Source organism: Haliotis asinina, chromosome 9 (assembly GCF_037392515.1).
Source record: "Haliotis asinina isolate JCU_RB_2024 chromosome 9, JCU_Hal_asi_v2, whole genome shotgun sequence".
In the NCBI taxonomy this organism is placed as follows: domain Eukaryota; kingdom Metazoa; phylum Mollusca; class Gastropoda; order Lepetellida; family Haliotidae; genus Haliotis; species Haliotis asinina.
The window spans coordinates 59,815,726-59,835,933 of NC_090288.1; the positions used below are offsets into that span (position 1 = coordinate 59,815,726).

At 42.8% G+C, this 20,208-nt stretch overlaps 1 protein-coding gene across 1 annotated transcript; it reads right to left on the reverse strand.

Annotated features, from left to right (window-relative positions):
- Positions 1–1,011: 1,011 nt before the first annotated feature.
- Positions 1,012–19,589, reverse strand: LOC137297355 (protocadherin Fat 4-like). The gene is made up of 15 exons (XM_067829363.1): positions 19,523–19,589; positions 17,255–17,474; positions 15,104–15,303; positions 14,430–14,663; positions 13,284–13,513; positions 12,741–12,897; positions 11,118–12,071; positions 9,890–10,888; positions 8,747–9,077; positions 7,674–7,822; positions 5,119–5,293; positions 4,101–4,176; positions 3,836–3,895; positions 2,341–2,461; positions 1,012–1,195 (listed from the first exon to the last, which is right to left on the reverse strand). Exons 1-15 carry the CDS (start codon positions 19,587–19,589, stop codon positions 1,101–1,103), a joined length of 4,068 nt encoding a protein of 1,355 aa, XP_067685464.1. The 3' UTR covers positions 1,012–1,100.
- Positions 19,590–20,208: the final 619 nt, after the last annotated feature.

Consider the following 20,208-nt stretch of genomic DNA (forward strand, 5'->3'; position numbering starts at 1 on the left):
AATGTTAAAGTTTAGAATTACCAGCTGAGTGGGTGTGTGAGTTTAGTTTTATGCCGCACTCAGCAATATTGCAGCTATATGGCAGCGGTCTGTAAATAATCAAGTCTGGACAAGACAATCCAGTGATCAACATCATGAGCATCGATGTGCGCAATTGGGAGCCAACGACATGTGCCAATCATGTGCCTCTAATGGCAAGCAATTACCAGTTGAAGGCTCAAGAGACGAGTTATCTGCTGAAGAGCTGACGACTGTACCTCTAATGTACAACAAAGCTGTTGATAAGGCGTTAGATTCCGTGTTGTGTGTCTTAACGTCATACATTGTTTGGTCTACATATCTATATCCTTTGCATAACGTGCAAACACCTGTTTAGTGAGACACATTCAATGATGGGAAACTCTTATTCTTCCGTCGTCAAGGAAATACACCCGTCCGATTCAAAGAAACGTTCACAATAGAACGAATGGTGACATCTTTAGTACCCAGGACTGAGCTGAACGACAGTGTGCCACCATTAGGACAGTCTGATAGGATAAATGCCTCAGACACTTTGGTCACAGGAATGGTGCTGACAATTCTAGAAACAAAGGGAATGTAACAATTAGCATCAAGAGGAGAACAATGGGGAAATTTCAACAGGCGAGAGAGCCTGGTATTGTTGTTTCCATCCATATCATAACAAAAACATTTGTTTTCTACATCCACGATAAGGTCCTCAAACGCTAATGCCATCCTGCACAAGCGGGAAAAATCACTGAGATAATCCTCACGGGTATTCCAACACCAGATCCGTGAAGATCCGGTTCAAAATTTGTCTTGTCATAACAGTCGACTAACGGGATTAGGTGATTAGGCTGGCTGACTTCGTTGACGCATATCATTGTCACCCAGTTGCGTATATCGATGCTCAGGATCAGTGGATTGTTTGTTCCAGACTCGAGTGTTTTACAGTCCGCAGCCATGTAGTTGGAATATTGCCAAATGCAAAGTAAAACGAAACCTACTCACTCACAACTTCAACACCTGTATTTCGTATCAATCGGAAAGTAAACACTATCAATGCTTGCTGACTTGATACGGACATCCTCATAGCAATGTCAGTGATGAGTAACTCGGACGGGTTTCCCTTCGGGTGTCGTCATCCAGCGTCTCTGGTTCGTCCTAGCGTCATAGTCGTATACCCGTCCTGTAGCTGAAATAACATCATAGCTTGCGGTCTTTGAATGCGGGTAACACACAAATTGTTATCTGAAATAGACAACACTTCACACGAACTCCAGGTCAAGAACTGAACCTCCCACAAGTTCCGAGCAATGAAGACATGTTTAAGATTCTCGTTGACTGTTCCACATTTCATTAGTGGAAACTGTGTATCACAATGGGGACATGTTTAAGATTCTCGTTGACTGTTCCACATTTCATCAGTGGAAACTGTGTGTCATAATGGGGACATGGATACCAAGGTGTTCCAGGGCTCCTTCCAGCAATGCACTGATGAACACCAGATTCCTGGACCAGCTCCCAGAAAGAGTTGGACATTTTGTGACCATAGCTTCTGGCCAAACTTTACATCATTTTTCATTTATTTACGATCGAATTACGAATTGTTTAAAGTTATTCGTAAATCTGGTGCTTATGAACAAGCACTTAGATCGTTGCTTGTACGTATCTTTATGTAGTTAAATGAAAATACATTTACGCTGAAAATTAAGAGTGTATCTCTCAATCTAAATTCATAAACACATCCCTTCTGTATTGAAATTGTTAATCACAATTTGAACACGTTAATGCACAGTGCACAATTCGAACATGTTGATTGAATGCGTTCTGATAAGAGCACGATACTCACACACTCTGTTTGAGGACACTGTGATAGTTTAGAAGCACTTTGCTTAACCGTACGTACCGTTAACACAAGTTGTTAACACGGTTTGCTAAGTCTTTTCGATGTGCAAATAAGATGGCTCAAAACAAGGTTTTGATGCGATATAAGAACATTTACGATAGGGCACGAACCAACCGGTAGCACTAACTCAAAAGGACCAATCGTAGCTTGAATATCACACCATCCCCCAAACGTCTTACAATCGTTTGGTGTGTTCGGTGTCTGTATATGCATATGGCGTTGACATTGTTAATTGAATTGTTACACATCAGGATGTGTTGCTATATCCCCCGTATAGATTGAATGAAGGTCTTACTATAAACTATAAACTACTGGTGAGACGTATGACAAAATATTATGTTCGTATTTTTTAAAACGTAACATTAAAAAAGCATCATGACTATATATCATTATTGTCATTATCGTCTTTATGTTCGAGTGACGAGATTTACCTTCATCCACGGCTGTGCCACGGAAGTCCCTGTTGATCACCCTCCCGCCTTTGTTGGTGTAGTCGATGCTGGTGATGCCGTCTTCACCACTCTTCATAGGCAGGGGCTTCACCGTGTAGGTCTGCGGTTGCAAAAAGTATGGGATGAACGCTGCGTTCAACATTAAGCATGTGCTTGAGACTGGACTAAAGACGGGTATATGGATTCTATGTTGCATTATAACATGCATGTACCACTCAGATCTGCAAGACAAGGGGAATATCTAACCTTGCTCTCTCCTATAAGACCAGACTAAGAGTGTGTTATGTGTATGGTAGGGATCATCAGGAAGGGATTTTACAAAACAGGCCTATATAGTTTATGTGTGGGTCAATAGCTCCTGAACAAATGTCAAATACATGCAATATAAATTGCATGATGAAAAGTCCTAATTTTGTGTACTTCCGTCCCAGCAACTTGGTCTTTGGCGATTTCATAAAAAACTACAAACACCGGCAATATGGACAAAGGTGCATGATACTTGTGAGACCCTTAAAATTTACTCTATTTATATATAGTAACTATATATTGACTGATGCGTGTGTGATTGTCCGGGAAGAGGTTCTAGTTTTCCCAAAGTGTGAAGAAATTACCAAGGCTTTACGAATGATCACTCTTGAAACAACGTCGCTGATTGCACAACTAAATCTGATTGCAACCAATCACGAATCGAGATTACTCGCACCATGGAAGAACAGAGTGGTATTGCAGTAACTGAAATTAATATGATTAATATGAGAGTATCTGTTACTGATCAAGTTTATTTTTTAAAAATGACTGAACACATTTTGTTTTGTGTACAATATTGGTACCTATTCTATGGTTCAAACAATTTATCTTCTAAATGGTCAGTTAAAATCACTGATGTGTTCCTTCCTGTCTCAAGCCAGGTGCGTATCGGGACAGCTGTACAATACTATAAAGTACAAGTGCAGCATACATGCATGCATACACACACACACACACACACACACACACACACACACACACACACACACACACACACACACACACACACACACACACACACACACACACACACACACACACACATACATACATACATACACACAGACACACACACATACATACATACATAGATACAGACACACACACACACTGTTACGTAAATATTTTTTTTTACTGCGTCAGTAAGGTTTGACAATACATATTTCAAACCGGCTGCATCGTTTGCTATCCATTAGGCTTCGATGACAGCACGTGGAGCAGTACACTCCATGTAAACAGGGGTTCACCATGCAAATCGAAATAGTATTACAAGTTTTAGGATAATGTCTCAGAACCATTTTAACAAAGATGTTTAATTAGATGTGTAGATTCATCAAAAATAAAACAGTTATGAAAATTGTACATTATATTGACTGAACAGTGTAAGATGTGACGAATCGTGGCTAATGCAACTCTGGGTAGGACAGTGTCAAGTCTTCATACTTACAGGAGGCGGAATTGACATCAGAGCAGGGGGCGGATGTTTCTTCTGATAGCCGATATCAAACTCTGCAATGAAATGGCCTCATGCATATTGATCTTATATCATCAATAGTTCAATTAGATGTAGTGAAACAAAGAATGGATTATATGCAACTCTTGCTCGTCTTGAAGAATGATCCTATAGGAGAGCTTTAGTGTGCGCGTGCGCGCGCGAGCGTATTTGTGTGGGTGTGGGTGCAGTGCGTACGCCAGGTCTTGAGAAAGCACACAATATTACCTTTACTGGGCTTCTTGTCGTGACGTCTGTACGAGTGCACATGGCTGGGACGGTGGGGCGACACTGGCCTACCAAGATATACAATATATATATTAAATTTTTAACGAGAATAATTCTATAAAGTGAAACTCCCGTTAGTTAAATTCCTTATACTAGGGTTACACTATATTTTCGGCGGCCATGGCACTCTGTTTCTATATATATTTGTCCAAATTCATGTTTTGCTAAGTTTTCTCTCGGTCTATCACGGTATCTAAGAAAGTCCCTGAAGCTCAAAGACGCGCTACGGTTCGGCCCTCATTCCACTAAGGACGCCATTGCGTTTCACCCAGGGGCTTGTCGCGTTCTGATGGGTTCCATCACATTTCTCACGTTTTGATCAAGATTTGATCAAGGATCATCTTGCGCGTTCTGTCAAGACTTTCTACGGGTGAAACGTGGACGTTGGCCAGGAACATCATGTAACCCTAGCATTTACAGCAGACTTAACCCGTGAATCTGAGAACATGTTTACCAGAACGATTAACAGTACCGCCAAATCAGAATTGCTGTACAAGCACAGCAACAACTCTATCAAAGGTCTACAGAATAGGCATAACAAAGTTCATGGGTCACTGACCCCATCTCGTTACATGCATATCCTCAAGAATATTTCAGCTATGACAGCAAGTATTATGTTACGGCAGGTATCGAGTCTTAACTAGGCATTCAGGTGATGGAAATTATTAGCAAAGATCCCGGCCCACCCAGTACATGTATTATGACATTGCTCCCGTGTCATACTAATCCATCCATCCATCTCATACATTGAGAGGGGCGGGGGTGCCCAGCAATATCACGCTTGGCTACGCATGAAATGGATTTATAGTGCCTAAATGGGAGTCGAACCTGGAATTTATTACCTTTACCTCCAGGGGAGCCCTAGAAAAAATATTGACTACACAAGCTTAGAGAGACGACTTCACACAGTCACACGATCGTATTATGGCGTCCGTAGTAACAAATACTACCTCTTTCGGCGTTTGTAGGCGTAACAAATGACAACGACTGTAACGACGATGAGCACCACAGCGAGGAATACACTGACTGTGATGATTGCTATACCAGCAGTTGTCTCCTCCCAAGGGGTCACCACCAGGTGGTACGAGGTTACAGCCTCGATATGGAAATATTTCAGCGCGCCTGCTGCAAAGCAGACACACATACAAATAGACGATTATTGAAAACATTCATGTCTTATAGATCCTGTTGAAAATACATCTGGGCATTCACTATTCAGTGTCTCAACATTCACCGGATCAGGTGTTCAAAGTTTTAATGAAACATTATAGGCAATAGTATAGTTCTACGGTCTGTTTGCCACACAATCAACGGGTAGCCCTCGTTGTTAATGTGCTAGGATATAAACATTAATATGATGATTTGTTAAACAATGTTTCTATGATAATCCGTCATACATCAAATTTGAAATGTTGCTAAGGTTTAATAAACTTTTGCAGTGTACTTCTTTGATACTATGTTGTCAGTTGTTCTCCTGGATGTGAACACCCTCCAAGCCATACCTACTTGTCAGTTGTCCTACTGGATCTGAACATCCTTCAAGCCATACCTACTTGTCAGTTGTCCTACTGGATGTGAACATCCTTCAAGCCATACCTACTTGTCAGTTGTCCTACTGGATGTGAACATCCTTCAAGCCATACCTACTTGTCAGTTGTCCTACTGGATGTGAACATCCTTCAAGCCATACCTCCTTGTCAGTTGTCCTACTAGATGTGAACACCCTCCAAGCCACACCTACCTGTCAGTTGTCCTAATGGATGTGAACACCCTCCAAGCCATACCTCCTTGTCAGTTGTCCTACTGGATGTGAACACCCTCCAAGTCACACCGACCTGTCAGTTGTCCTACTGGATGTGAACACCCTCCAAGCCACACCTACCTGTCAGTTGTCCTCCTGAATCTGAACACCCTCCAAGCCACACCTCCTTGTCAGTTGTCCTACTGGATGTGAACACCCTCCAAGCCATACATCCTTGTCAGTTGTCCTACTGGATGTGAACACCCTCCAAGCCATACCTCCTTGTCAGTTGTCCTACTGGATGTGAACACCCTCCAAGCCATACCTCCTTGTCAGTTGTCCTACTGGATGTGAACACCCTCCAAGCCACACCTACCTGTCAGTTGTCCTACTGGATGTGAACACCCTCCAAGCCATACCTCCTTGTCAGTTGTCCTACTGGATGTGAACACCCTCCAAGCCACACCTACCTGTCAGTTGTCCTAATGGATGTGAACACCCTCCAAGCCACACCTCCTTGTCAGTTGTCCTACTGGATGTGAACACCCTCCAAGCCACACCTCCTTGTCAGTTGTCCTACTGGATGTGAACACCCTCCAAGCCATACCTCCTTGTCAGTTGTCCTACTGGATGTGAACACCCTCCAAGCCACACCTACCTGTCAGTTGTCCTCCTGAATCTGAACACCCTCCAAGCCACACCTCCTTGTCAGGTGTCCTAATGGATGTGAACACCCTCCAAGCCATACCTCCTTGTCAGTTGTCCTACTGGATGTGAACACCCTCCAAGCCACACCTACTTGTCAGTTGTCCTCCTGAATCTGAACACCCTCCAAGCCATACCTCCTTGTCAGTTGTCCTACTGGATGTGAACACCCTCCAAGCCACACCTACTTGTCAGTTGTCCTACTGGATGTGAACACCCTCCAAGCCACACCTCCTTGTCAGTTGTCCTACTGGATGTGAACACCCTCCAAGCCACACCTACCTGTCAGTTGTCCTACTGGATGTGAACACCCTCCAAGCCATACCTACCTGTCAGTTGTCCTACTGGATGTGAACACCCTCCAAGCCATACCTCCTTGTCAGTTGTCCTACTGGATGTGAACACCCTCCAAGCCATACCTACCTGTCAGTTGTCCTACTGGATCTGAACACCCTCCAAGCCATACCTCCTTGTCAGTTGTCCTACTGGATCTGAACACCCTCCAAGCCATACCTCCTTGTCAGTTGTCCTACTGGATGTGAACACCCTCCAAGCCACACCTACTTGTCAGTTGTCCTACTGAATCTGAACACCCTCCAAGCCACACCGACCTGTCAGTTGTCCTCCTGAATCTGAACACCCTCCAAGCCACACCTCCTTGTCAGTTGTCCTACTGAAGCTGAACACCCTAGAAGCCACACCGACTTGTCAGTTGTCCTACTGGATGTGAACACCCTTCAAGCCATACCTCCTTGTCAGTTGTCCTACTGGATGTGAACACCCTCCAAGCCATACCTCCTTGTCAGTTAGCCTACTGGATCTGACCCTCTTTCGAGAAACACGTACCTGTTTCTTTTCTTACTGGAACTGAACACACTCCACAATTCATCAACTTGATTTTTCGATCCTTTAGTCTTACCTTTGCCCCGTCAGTTGTCCAAATGGATTTGAACAGCTTTCTAGTCAAATCTACTTTCAGTTACCCTACATGACCTAAACCATCTTCATACTACATCCGTGTCAGTTGTCCTTCGGTAACAGCCTTCAAGTCACACTTACTTGTTAGTTGTCCGACTGGCGTTCCACTGGGGTCTGAGGCAAGGGATCGCGACAGCTGGCCTGATGTTAGAAATGTCTTGGATTTGTTGATGTTGTCCATGTCGTCGGTGGTGTTGTCAGCGACAGCATACACGTGAACGTCAACGGGACTGGATTGGAAAGGAAGCTTTAGAGTGGATTGTTTTCATAACAGTGGATTGTAGGAGCTGGGCGAATTTATGCAAAGTTGTATTTTAAAAGAAATATTGGCTGATGATGTTACTGGGTACAACGCAGGAGAACTTCCTCGATGAAGTTTGCATAATTAGTTGGGCTCATAATCTGTAGCTGCGGGATATATTTTTATGACGACCAAGGTATTCTTAAGAAATTTCTGAGATTTTTTGTAAATACAGCCCCAGATTCCTGTATTGAGTAGAAGTTGTTACAACGGAAGGTTGCTATGTACTTCGTTGGAAGTCACACGTAAGGTACACAACGCCAGATTTAAACATCTTGTAGTTGCACATGGATTCTTCATATTTCACTTGGATAAGTCTTCTCTCTTTGCACCAGAATGTAATAGATTGTGTCATATAAGTCAGCTGTAAGTATATGTAAGTGTCGTTTTTTATTCTAAGTGATCATTCCACATAGTCTTTTTATTGGTGTTTTACACCAAATTTAACCTGTTCTGATGGTTAATTTATAGTGATTATTTTCTGCCTTTGCCACTTTGTACCTAAAGAGGAAGATGTCGTAACTAAACATGATATGTTTTAGTGACACAGGACATTTGTTGAAATGTGAAAATGTGACGAGAAGATCTGGCCAGGTGAAAACAACTTAATAACCAGTCAAAGGTTTTCTTCCGTTATTCTACTGACCAATCCTTCTTCCTTCTCGGGAAGGATATTTCTGTCAAGAAATTAGGCAGCTCCTCTAGAGGCATATTTTGAGCATCGATATAATATGATATCCTCACACAATATAATGATATCTCTACACAAACATAACAAAATCTAATCAACTATTTTATGTACTTTGCATAATTACCCAATAGTAGTTTGACTGGTAAAAAGAACTGGGCTTGCCTAGTCGACTGCAGCAGTTTTCGCCTTGAGGATGTGGGGATCACCGCCGAGCCACTTCTCGTCTCCACACACCACACTTTCACAACGGCTGACGGGTAGCTGATCTTGACAATGGATGCTATGGTAGGTATAAACACTGCAGAGTTTGCTTCAAACGCAGCCTCGTCTATGCTGAGTCTAAATGTGACCGCTACTTCCTTGAGATCTAACGTGTCGACGCGGATAACGGCCAGCGTAGATGAATTGTGTGACGGGGTTCCGCCATCTTGTGCTGCGGCCGTCAGTCTGTAGCGTGAACTCTTCCCGGCTTGAGATTTCATGGAAAAGACTCCTACGGAAGGAAATGAATCAGGATCTGGTTCTAAAACTAACCGAGGAAACCCAGGAGCAGTTGAAAGATCACAAAGGATCATTATAGGTGCTCATCACAGATAAGATTCAAACAAAAGGGCATCTTGGCACACCTACTGCACGCAACTCTGCAACCGCCAACACAGGACTACCTATACCCACTGAAGAGGTTATAGTGAGTGAGTGTGAGTGAGTGAGTGAGAGAGAGATGGAGGGAGGGGGTGAATGAGGGACTGAGTGAGTCGTACTTGCGGATAGAACAGAATACTTTACACTGTCATGAAATGTCGTAACAGAATTGGTAATACTTTTCCTTGGGAAAGAAGAATAATTTGTAACTCAGTATATGTCGTTTTAGTGATTTCCGCGCGTGTAAGGTTTGGTTTATAATCACATTTACATTTTAGAGACACGTAATTTGAAAAGGTGATTTGGAAACCAAGATTGCATTCCGCAATATTCAAACTGTATGGAGTCACTCTGTAAATAAAATGGAGTCTGGACCAAACAAAGCACTGATCAACGACATGATCATCGGTCTGCGCAACTGAGATACGATGTATGTATCAACAAGTCAGTGAGGCGGACCAGTCACTCCTAGGGTCGATCGCTGACGACCAGTTTAAAACCGGATTAGATCTCACAGTAAGAAACCTAGCCAGTGTTGTTCCTAGCGACCTCTGCTTTACATCTTCTCTGAGTGTTACAATAACGCCTTCAACGAATGTAACATGACTGTTTACATCATGACAATAATATCTACTCGGTTTTTACTGACCTATATACTAGTACCTGAATCTGGGTCAATGGAGAACAAGTAATTAAATACGTTCCTCTCCAGGAAGAACGTAATTTGACCATTTTCACCACTGTCTGCATCTGTAGCCGTCACGGTGGTGATGGAGCTGCCACAGACACCGGTGTAAGCAACTTCAGTATTGTAAAATACCGGACACATTACAGGTGGATTATCGTTGACGTCGATGACATGGACGGTAACGTTGGTTGTCGAAGTCAGGGATCCGCCATCTTCAGCCCGGACGGTGAATGTGTAGAAGGCCCTTTCCTCCCTGTCTACGGTCTTACGTAGACAGATTCTCCCTGAACCTGACTCTATGGTGAATGTATCAACAGCAAGCTGAGGGTAAGTAATAGACAAAGTCACGTTGGCGCTGTTGCTTATGTCTTTGTCCGTCACCGTCACCGACGTGATGCAGGTGCCCTTGGGGGCGTCCTCTACCACCTGACCAAAATACAGAGCTGAGCTAAACCGTGGGGCGTGGTCGTTGACATCTGTGACTGTTACAGAGACGGTGGTGGAAGCTGTTAGCGGAGGGACGCCAGTATCCTGGGCAACCACCACGAACACGTACCTGTCATTGGTCTCTCTGTCAAGTCGACCTGCAGTCACTATGACGCCGACGTTACTACTGATGGAAAAGTGGGAAGGCTCGCCTTCCAGGAACTTATCTAATTTGTACTTTATAAAGGAGTTACTTCCAGCATCTGCGTCCGACGCGGACACAGTAGCTACTGTTGTGCCGATCATCACGTTCTCTGCTATTGTAAGTGAGTACGTGATTTTCCCAAACACAGGGCTGTTGTCATTGACGTCGGTCAGGTTGACGGTCAAAATGAAGTTGTCTAAAGCGGTCAGACCCAGACCGTCAGTGGCGCTGAAGGTGATGTTGTATGATCTGATTCCCTGGTCACAGTCCAAAACACGTGTAGTTCGGACCTCCCCGGTAACTGCACTCACGATAAACACACCAGAGGAAGCGCTGCCATCACCTAAATGTGATGGCAAATAAACAGAAAAATAAGCAATTCTTGAAGCCGCCCTACCTTCCCCTCGATCAATCTACCCTCAACCACCAACCACCACCGTTTATTCATCCATCCACCCACATATCTATCCACCCACCCACATATCCATCCATCCACCTACGCCCGGTAATCCATCCATCCATCCATCCAATATTACGTGTTGAACCATCAGCAACATCAACTTGGAACTTACTTGCCGTTATGCCGGTGATGCGATACACCACCGTACCACCAGTCCCGAAATCTCCGTCTACAGCAGTCACTGTAGCGACGTGTACGCCTGCCGCTAAACCCTCAGTCATAGATACGTCAGCCGTCGTCACCCATTGTGGCGGTTCGTTAACGTCCTCCACGTCAATCATCACCGTCGCTGTTGACGTGAACGCTGGTGTCCCGCCATCGACTGCGAGAACGTGCAAGGTGATGGTGGGGTCTTTTTCTCGATCTACTGCAATATTCAGTGAAATTGCACCAGTGGAGCTATCTATTGAAAAATGTGATGTATATCCTGAAAGAAATGAATTTAAATAATATGTTATTTGAGAATTTTCGCCGATATCCCTATCTGTAGCGGACACTGTGAGGACACTGGAGTTCACCTGCTGCTCCATGACAGATCCCCTATAGGTGGCGGCACTGAACACAGGATAGTTGTCGTTGATGTCGGTGACATGTATAACGATTGTGGCAGTCCCAGTTTGTCGAGGTTGTCCTTTGTCTATAGCCTTGACCAGAGCTACATAAACGTCCTCACTCTCCCGATCTAGTCCCCCTGTAGTACTGACAGTACCATTGTTCTGGTCAATAGTAAAATGGGACGGCGTTCCTTGGAGAAACACATCTAAGGAAAACATAAACTGTCCATTTTTTCCTCCGTCGGCATCAGCTGCATTTACTGTTCCTACAGAAGTTGAGAAGGATGAATTTTCCATGACGGAAAATGTGTACGGTGTTCCCCGGAACTCGGGAACGTTGTCGTTCACGTCCAGGACGTTGAGGGTCAGATTGAGACTTGATGTGTTGTGAAGGCCATCACTTGCAATCAGCTCAAGGTCATAGGATTCAGTGGTTCTGTCATAATCCAAGGTCACAAGGGCAGACAACTCTCCAGATAGAGAACCTACTGTGAAACTGTCCTTGCCTGTGCCTGAGGTAAGACAAAACAATATAAATACTTTATAGAACGCAAGCCATACAGTTGAGAGTGACCAGGTGAAACAACGCCATGTAGTTTATCACATTCAGTATGCAAACAAACTGGACGAACTATAACCCTTAGATCCAATTTGCGAGTGGGAATGACCCGTCACAATCAGTGACGTTTTCGTTACATCAATTTCATAATCACAACAATTTACATAAGGTAAATTCCTGGAAATTGATATGTACGGTTTTTAGCGCATAAAACACAATATACGAAGTTTTTAACACACAGTGATTAATTTCGTGAGATTTAATGGTTTTACATGATTAGCAGTAGCTTTTTAAAGCCATAATATTTACTTAGTACTGATGGAAACCTAATGAAAGTAAATGTGAATTCAAACCTCTTGTAACATTGATTTTGTAGACATACGAGCCATTTACCGTATCTCGTTCTTCCCTTGCCGATATTAAAATTGCGATATGTCACAGAGTCTTTGTGAATCACAAAGACTCCAATCTCACCGTGACCAAGTTCACTATCGGTGGGGTACAGAGAAACATATCAGAGATAGCCCGAGGCAGGTCGGGGATGGACTGCCTGGCAGACTGATTGAAGAAAGGAAAGGGTTAACCTTTCATACAGACAGCAATGAGACCAAGACATGCGGACCTCCTGCGACGATGTAAGTGATGACACTTCCTGGAGATGTGTCCGGGTCGGTGGCCAGTACGGTGAAGAAGGGAGAGCCAGGAACTACGGCCTCCGACACGGGAATGGCTTGTTCCAACGTCACCCACACAGGAGCAGTGTCGTCAACGTCTTCAACCTGCGCGAAACATTACCACATCACACGTATGAAAATCAATGGATTACAATAATGATACATGGCCACCAACCACCTGTCATACACCCTTGTTCACACTTCTCTGGATGGTACACTGGACATCATGCTGTATTTCTATAGCGCTAGTCTCGTGTGTACACACATGTACGGGACGGAGACTATTTGTGGGTGGAACGACAATGCTGGCGTGTTATGCGAGGTGACATGTGCAATACTATGCACACTAAATACATGAACATACTAGAATACTTAGATGATAGCATGTTTTCATATTCAGTAGAAGCCAATATGCCCTGTACGATGTTTAATAGTGTTTACATATCAAATACATGCATATCTTTATGACTAAAATACATTTCAAAGCTAACCTGTATGACGATTGTGACGACAGTGGTGTGACGTACAGATACATTGTGGTCGTCGTAGACATGGACAGTCAATGTGTACGAAGACGTCGTCTCGTAGTCAAGAGAACCGTCAGTCCTCACTAACATCCCAGTTTCTGTGAACTTTGAACTGGGGTCCCCGGAAACAACAGAACAGGACAATGTGGTCATTGAGTCGACATCGGCACAGACGAGGGACGCCACGACGGTACCTACGATTTTATACAAACACTTTACATAGATATCTCAAATAGAAAAGGACATCAAATCTTCTTATGGTCTGTGTGAGTCGGTGTATTATATGGTCTCTGGTATGAGAATATTCTGGAAAGGGCCCGTAGAATTGTAAAGCAGTCTAGTAAGTTTCAGAAATGCGTCTAAATGAAGTACACCTCTGAGCTCCAAGGATTTAATATAGTTTATCTATGACCAGTGGATTGACAGTGGATTCTGTACAGTGCCCTGAATAATCAGCTACATGACTCACAATGCTATGACGTCAAAAACACGACGAGACCGCAGTACTATGTCATCGCCGAACAACATGTCTAATGGCAGTACCATGTTCAGAGATGTACACTTTTCATTGAATACTAACGAAGAGCGAATTTTAAAAATATATAGAATCTCAGCCTTGTGTCCTCTGATAAATATACTGGACTAGATAAGTCAGGGATATTGGTACTGTTAGGATTCATATTTCAGCAGTGTGTCAATGAGTAAATAGATCACTATTTATAATTACAAAATTTACATATATCCCTAACTATTTCTGTGCAGCGTATGTCAACACTCGTTGATAAAAGTAAAATTATTCTCGACAAGCTCGGATATTTGTGACTTTAACTAAGGTGAGATTCTTTAAGTATCGTTGGACCGTATGTGATAAATGAACCACTTCTTTTAAACACATGGTCTTCACAGCTTCTAGCTACTTTCGTCTGAAAAACATATTACACACTAGAGTGCGTTTCGTAAATATACTATACAGGTTCGTAAACACTTGTATACTATTTAAATGAAGTAGAGTATACTTGGTGTCACCACAAGTGGTGTTTTAGTAGTATAGTAGGGACATGTGACTGCATTAGCATCAGATCACAAAGTTTATGCTGACAAAATATATACCATTGTTTGTATTTTCTGGGATCGTAACATGAACGATGCTTGGTGTACAAGTTGGTGCGTTGTCGTTGACGTCCTCTATCTGGACGGTTATGTCTAGGTGGTCAGTGTTGCCTCCCAGGTCCTCCACCCACACGGCCACTGACAGGGCGTGGTACCCCGCCTCATAATCTATGGGGTTCCGCACTGATATATTGCCCGTATTCCCGTTAATAGCGAAGAATATACTGTCAGGGCCTGGAATAAAATTAGCGACGTAATGCATCAAGACCAAAACAGTGGTCAGTAGTCTTCTGGGAGACCACCCTGGCTTCCTTCCACACCTGACTACACGATGTCTGCTGCCTTGGTCCTGTTACTTTGAGTCCTGCATTATTAATAACACGGTGAGAGTAATTTGAGTACACATGTATTACAATTCTAACTCATATTGGCGAAAATACTTTGTAGGTGCAACTTGCCATTTAGAAACTTCCTCGTGTATGTTACAACTCGGTTGCTATTGTGTTTGATCTTTTGTGATTCGCTGTCAAAGGCGGTGTTATGAAAATGCATTCCCGCACACAAAACATTGTTTGCTTTGAATGATACCCCGTGTGGAATTAACAATGTCTATACACATATTTGTGTTAGTGCAAGTCGGTTCTTCTGTTTGGTCCTGGATTACACAGTAATACCTGATAAAGTGTAGGTCAGTTTATCTCCATACGACACCTCAACATCTGTGGCGTCAACGTGCAGGATCTGGGACGACTGCTCCTCCTCCTTCACCGTCACAACATGCGTGGTTGAAGGCAGGACTGGAGGAACATCAAATATGTTGGTCACAACAACAGTCAGGGTACCCGTGTAGGCCGTCCCGGCTTTGTTGGTGGCGCTACATAACACCGAAGATGGGAAATCAAGGATCTGCATCCCCTTTCTTCCAACATTAGTTACACAAAGTGATTGCTACACAGATTTCAGCATACATCTATATCACACATAACTATACCTATATATGTTTGTTGTTCAGCGCTGCACTCGATTAATCCCTACGTGGCTCAGTTTGCGTAGCTTTCTGCAATATACAAGGGGAGACCCACTGGGGCTTCATACATTGTACCCGTGAGTGGATTCGAGTCTCCGGGTCTTCGGTGTGACAAGCGAGGGCTTTAACCACATGTCTACCCAGTCACCCTAAAATATATTGTACGTGCATGATGCTTGTCGCTGGCATACATACAGACATACACACGCACGCTCGTGCATACACAAACGCACGCTCAATCTCTTACTCGCACACTATGGCACACACACGCACACACGCACACACGCACACACATTCAAACAACAAAACACGCAAGCACGCACGCACACTCAGGCATACAGTGTTCCCAGAAATTATTGAGAAAATCTTTGTTTTTTTCTAATGATGCTAAGATTGGAAAAAGGGCTTTCACTATGCACTAAGCATACTAAATAAGGGAGACAACTCTTGGAGGCTTAGAAGGCAGCTCATTACGTCAAGAGTTATCTCCCTTGTCTGAGCAGACGGCTTCCTCTGTTGACATGGCAGAATTTACAGCAAGAGAGAAAAGAAAGCTCATTCTAGATGATTTTGAAAGGGGTGAGGCTGATGCTAAAGTGTTAGCTTGTAGACATGGTATTCCTCTGTCTACAGTATACAGAACTTTGAAGAATATTCAAACAGGAACCGGGATAGAGCACAAAGCAGGGGGAGGTCGACCTAGGAAATTCAGTGTTGTGGATCGCCGAAGACTTGGGCAGATTGTGAGTAGGGGCAAATTGAAAAGTGTTGAGAACATCAGAAATGAAATGATTAGCAGAGGAAGTCCTCAGGTATGCAATGAAACAGTTAGGCAGGAATTACAGGGACTTAATAGGGTGAAAAAACGTGGAATTCCCTCGCCGTTGATGAAAGATGCACAAAAGGAAAAACGTTTAAACTGGTGTCGGGCTCATGAAAATCAAGATTGGGATAATGTTTTCTTTTCGGATGAAAGTTCTGTTTGGCTTTTCCCTAATTGTGTGAAAATTTGGACCAAAGATACTATCAAACCTATCTACCAGCGACCAAAACATAGCCCGAAGTTTCACATGTGGGGTGGCATATCGGCTCGCGGAGTGACGCCATTGTGTGTTTTCACGGGAAACTTGACAAAAGAAAGATACGTTGACATTCTAAATGGTCACCTTCTTCCGACAGCACAAACATTGTATGAAGATGATTGGATTTTCCAGCATAATAATGACCCAAAACACACTGCGCGCTACACAAAACAGTGGTTGTAGGGCGAAAATGTTCAAGTTTTAGACTGGCCCAGTTACAGCCCAGACCTAAACCCAATTGAGAATGTGTGGGGAGTCATGAAGGACAGAATAAATCAAAAGGGACTGAGAAATATTGAAGAGATGAAGGCCGAGGTGGTCCAATATTGGGATACCCTGTCACATGATTACCTACAAACTTTGATGGGTAGTGTGCCTAGGCGTATTCAGGCATGCATTGCTGAGCGAGGAGGTCTAACAAAGTACTAAAACAAGACTGAGACTGTAAAAGGATGATGTTTTAACATGTTTATGTAAGTAAAACGCCAGAAGTTAATAAACGTGATGAGTTACATGACGCAACATGATTCTCAATAATTTCTGGGAATACTATATATGCAAGCAACAAAGAAACACTAACAGACACATCCCGGTAATGTCTTGAACGAAATGTTAATCTTATCCAACGACGTCTAACCTGAATAATGACGTAAAACGGCAAATGTAGTATGTTGTAAATCAAATCATCACTTTCATCGTTGAAATGACCATCTCACCGTATTGTCAACCTGTGGGTGAAAGGTTTGGGGGTCACATCATAATCCAAGACAGAGCTGACCTGCACCTGGCCAACGTCGTTAATGGAGAAGCCGGATGACGGCTTCATCGTGTACGTCATCCCCATGACAGACGGCTGCACAACGAAGACTGTCATCCCCAGTGGGACATTTTCAGGTACCGCTACATTATTCGGAAGGTTAGTAAAGCTTTTGTATCCTGTAGCATGAAACATCATTTAATTAGTGAGATAATATATTTTTCATTTCAGACACATGCAATCAGTATGTTATATGGTTGTGTAATTTATTCCTAGACAAGGCTTTATTGTCATTGTTCATGTTATGATTCTGTTGTTCATGACTTGTTCATGTGTTTTTTGAAGATTCAGTTCAATTCAGTTTATTGTATTCGTGGCCTCGTGCCCATATCCAAATGAACATAATATCCTACATATATACACTGGTGATGGAAAGTTAACATATTTGGCATACATTTTGTTTCTTTCACCTTGTCATTTCTAATAGAAATAGCGTGTTTACAAAACTTACAGAAGTTCCACAGAGTTTCGTTGTTACTATCAGACATAAGTATGCAAAACATTACAGGATTACAATTTTTAATGTGTTTATTTCTGTGGAATATATTGTTGTCTAGTTTCATTATACACTGTACATTTTAAAATAACATGGAATTCATCTTCTTTTACTTTTAAAAGTTGCAAAATTTGCAAATCGTGTCTTCTGTAATGTAATGTATACTATTTTTACGTCCGATGTCTACCTGTAATTGGGCGCCTCCAGTTCTTAGTAAAGCTAAGTATCGTCTCAAGGTTGAAAGTTGAAATTTGTTACAGATTTTTCTGGAAAAATATTGTGTATATATAGAGAATAATTGTCCTATGTAGTACTCTCAGTTATAACTGAGTACCAGTCGTGTATAGAAACATCTTTAAGTCTCATCTCTACCTCGTGTAGAAATAACTGACAATGGCCAACTTCTTGATATATCTTTGTGTATCCAAGACCAGGTTTAAATAGTGACTCTCTAATAAACGATACCCAGTTAACTCCGTTTTTGTTTATCTAAACAAAGTATCATATCATACGATTTTCATGAAGCCTGTTATGTGTCATATGCAGTAATGATAACTAGTAACTAATACATCTAGTAAATGTTTCTACATAAATTTTGTATCTACCACATTCACCAGGAGCCATTACATGTGGTGTATTACTCGGTGCACCTAAACATCTCTTGTACGCTGTTGTTTGTATTCGTTCTAAGACTTCAAACTATTGGTGTCCCCACAGTTCTGCGCCGTACATTCAGTAGGTTTTATCTTCGTATCGAATATTTTAAAGTACAACTCGTACGATAGATTGCCTATCGGTTTCACTGATTTCAGTAACTCACATAGAGTAGCTTCACCGTTAATGCAAACATTTTGAACAGATTTTTGCATATTTAGGTTATATGTAAACAAGACTCTAAGATATTTATATTGTGGAACTATTTTAAATGAATCGTTTCCAAAATACAATTTTTCACATTTTCGTAGACCACCATGTTTACTAAACACGACAGTATTATTTTTTTTGTAAATCTATTTGCAATTTCCATTTTATACAATAAGCATCCAACGTATCGAGGTATCTTTTGAATATTCAGAATGTGTTACCATCCAGTGTGCACCAGATCGAACCCAGGAAGGCCGAACGACATGGCATAACCACTAAACTTAACCTAGTATAACCTGGAATCAGGAGTTTGAATCCCAGGTTTCAGACGTCAGTGATCCAAACTATCATACCAGTGTCTTCACCCTAGGGTTAGACCTGTGTGACTGTGTATATTCCTCACAAAAAGAGTTGGCAATGCGCGATATGAAGAACTAAAGAAGAAACTCAGTCCTTCAACAAACTATTAAAGAGATGGTTCGGATCCGTAGAAGTTCCGACACAACGTGAGACGTCTGTACCGCATCAAACCACTCTTACACTACCTAGTTCCTCCTATATCACATCATCTTTGCTTCAGATTACGCTGTTCATCATCAGGACCACATTCTCATCCAGTTCTATATCAGTTTATTTTATGACGTATTTTCCTGTGTTCGCCGCTTCTCGGTCAATGAGATACCCCAACGTACATTAAATATGGGATAGGCATCAAAAATAGGCATTCGGTCATGCAAGAATGATCTCAGTCCACTTGCCTATCAGAGTGAACAAACAAATCTTGAAATATTTCCAGTACTATCTCACCTTTCGCACCGGTGGCAGTGCATCCAACCAGCAGTGCCATGAGCGGCGACAGGAACCACGTCGTCATCGCTGAAACCGACCTACACCGATTTCATCACACTGAAACTAATAACGGGTGTATTAGAGCTGTTCCTCCAGCTCCCGCTGTACCTGATAACATTGGAGACGGTGCGTGTATCTGTTGCCTCTGTGGAGTGTGGGCTGGTGGTGGGGAGGTGAATAGAACTGCACATGAACCACGAGGCGCGACTCCAGGATACGCCTGTGCTGGGCTATATATCTTCGATCAGTGCTAAAGGTGGCTGGAGGCGGGAACAAGGGTCACCTCCCCTCCAAACAGGCCTACGGTGGAGTACGCTGTCACAGCAACATAGCCTTACATCTATCGATCAGTTTTGCTTTTGCAGATATTTCAACATAGCGGATTTTCTTAATGGTGACTTGTTATCGGAGTTTATCTTCTTATCGTTTGAAAATACCTGAGAGTTATAAGGGTTGGTGAGGAAAACTACTCGAGGTTAGCCGCGATCTTACTCACATATTGATTGACCCTTTGTTCAATATTGGACACTAAATTCTTATGCGTTTGAAGCTATGGTGTTATTACATTTTGCAACCCTGTCACATCCACATCAACACTACCCCTCACTCACCCTTACCCTGTCACATCCATATCAGCACCAACC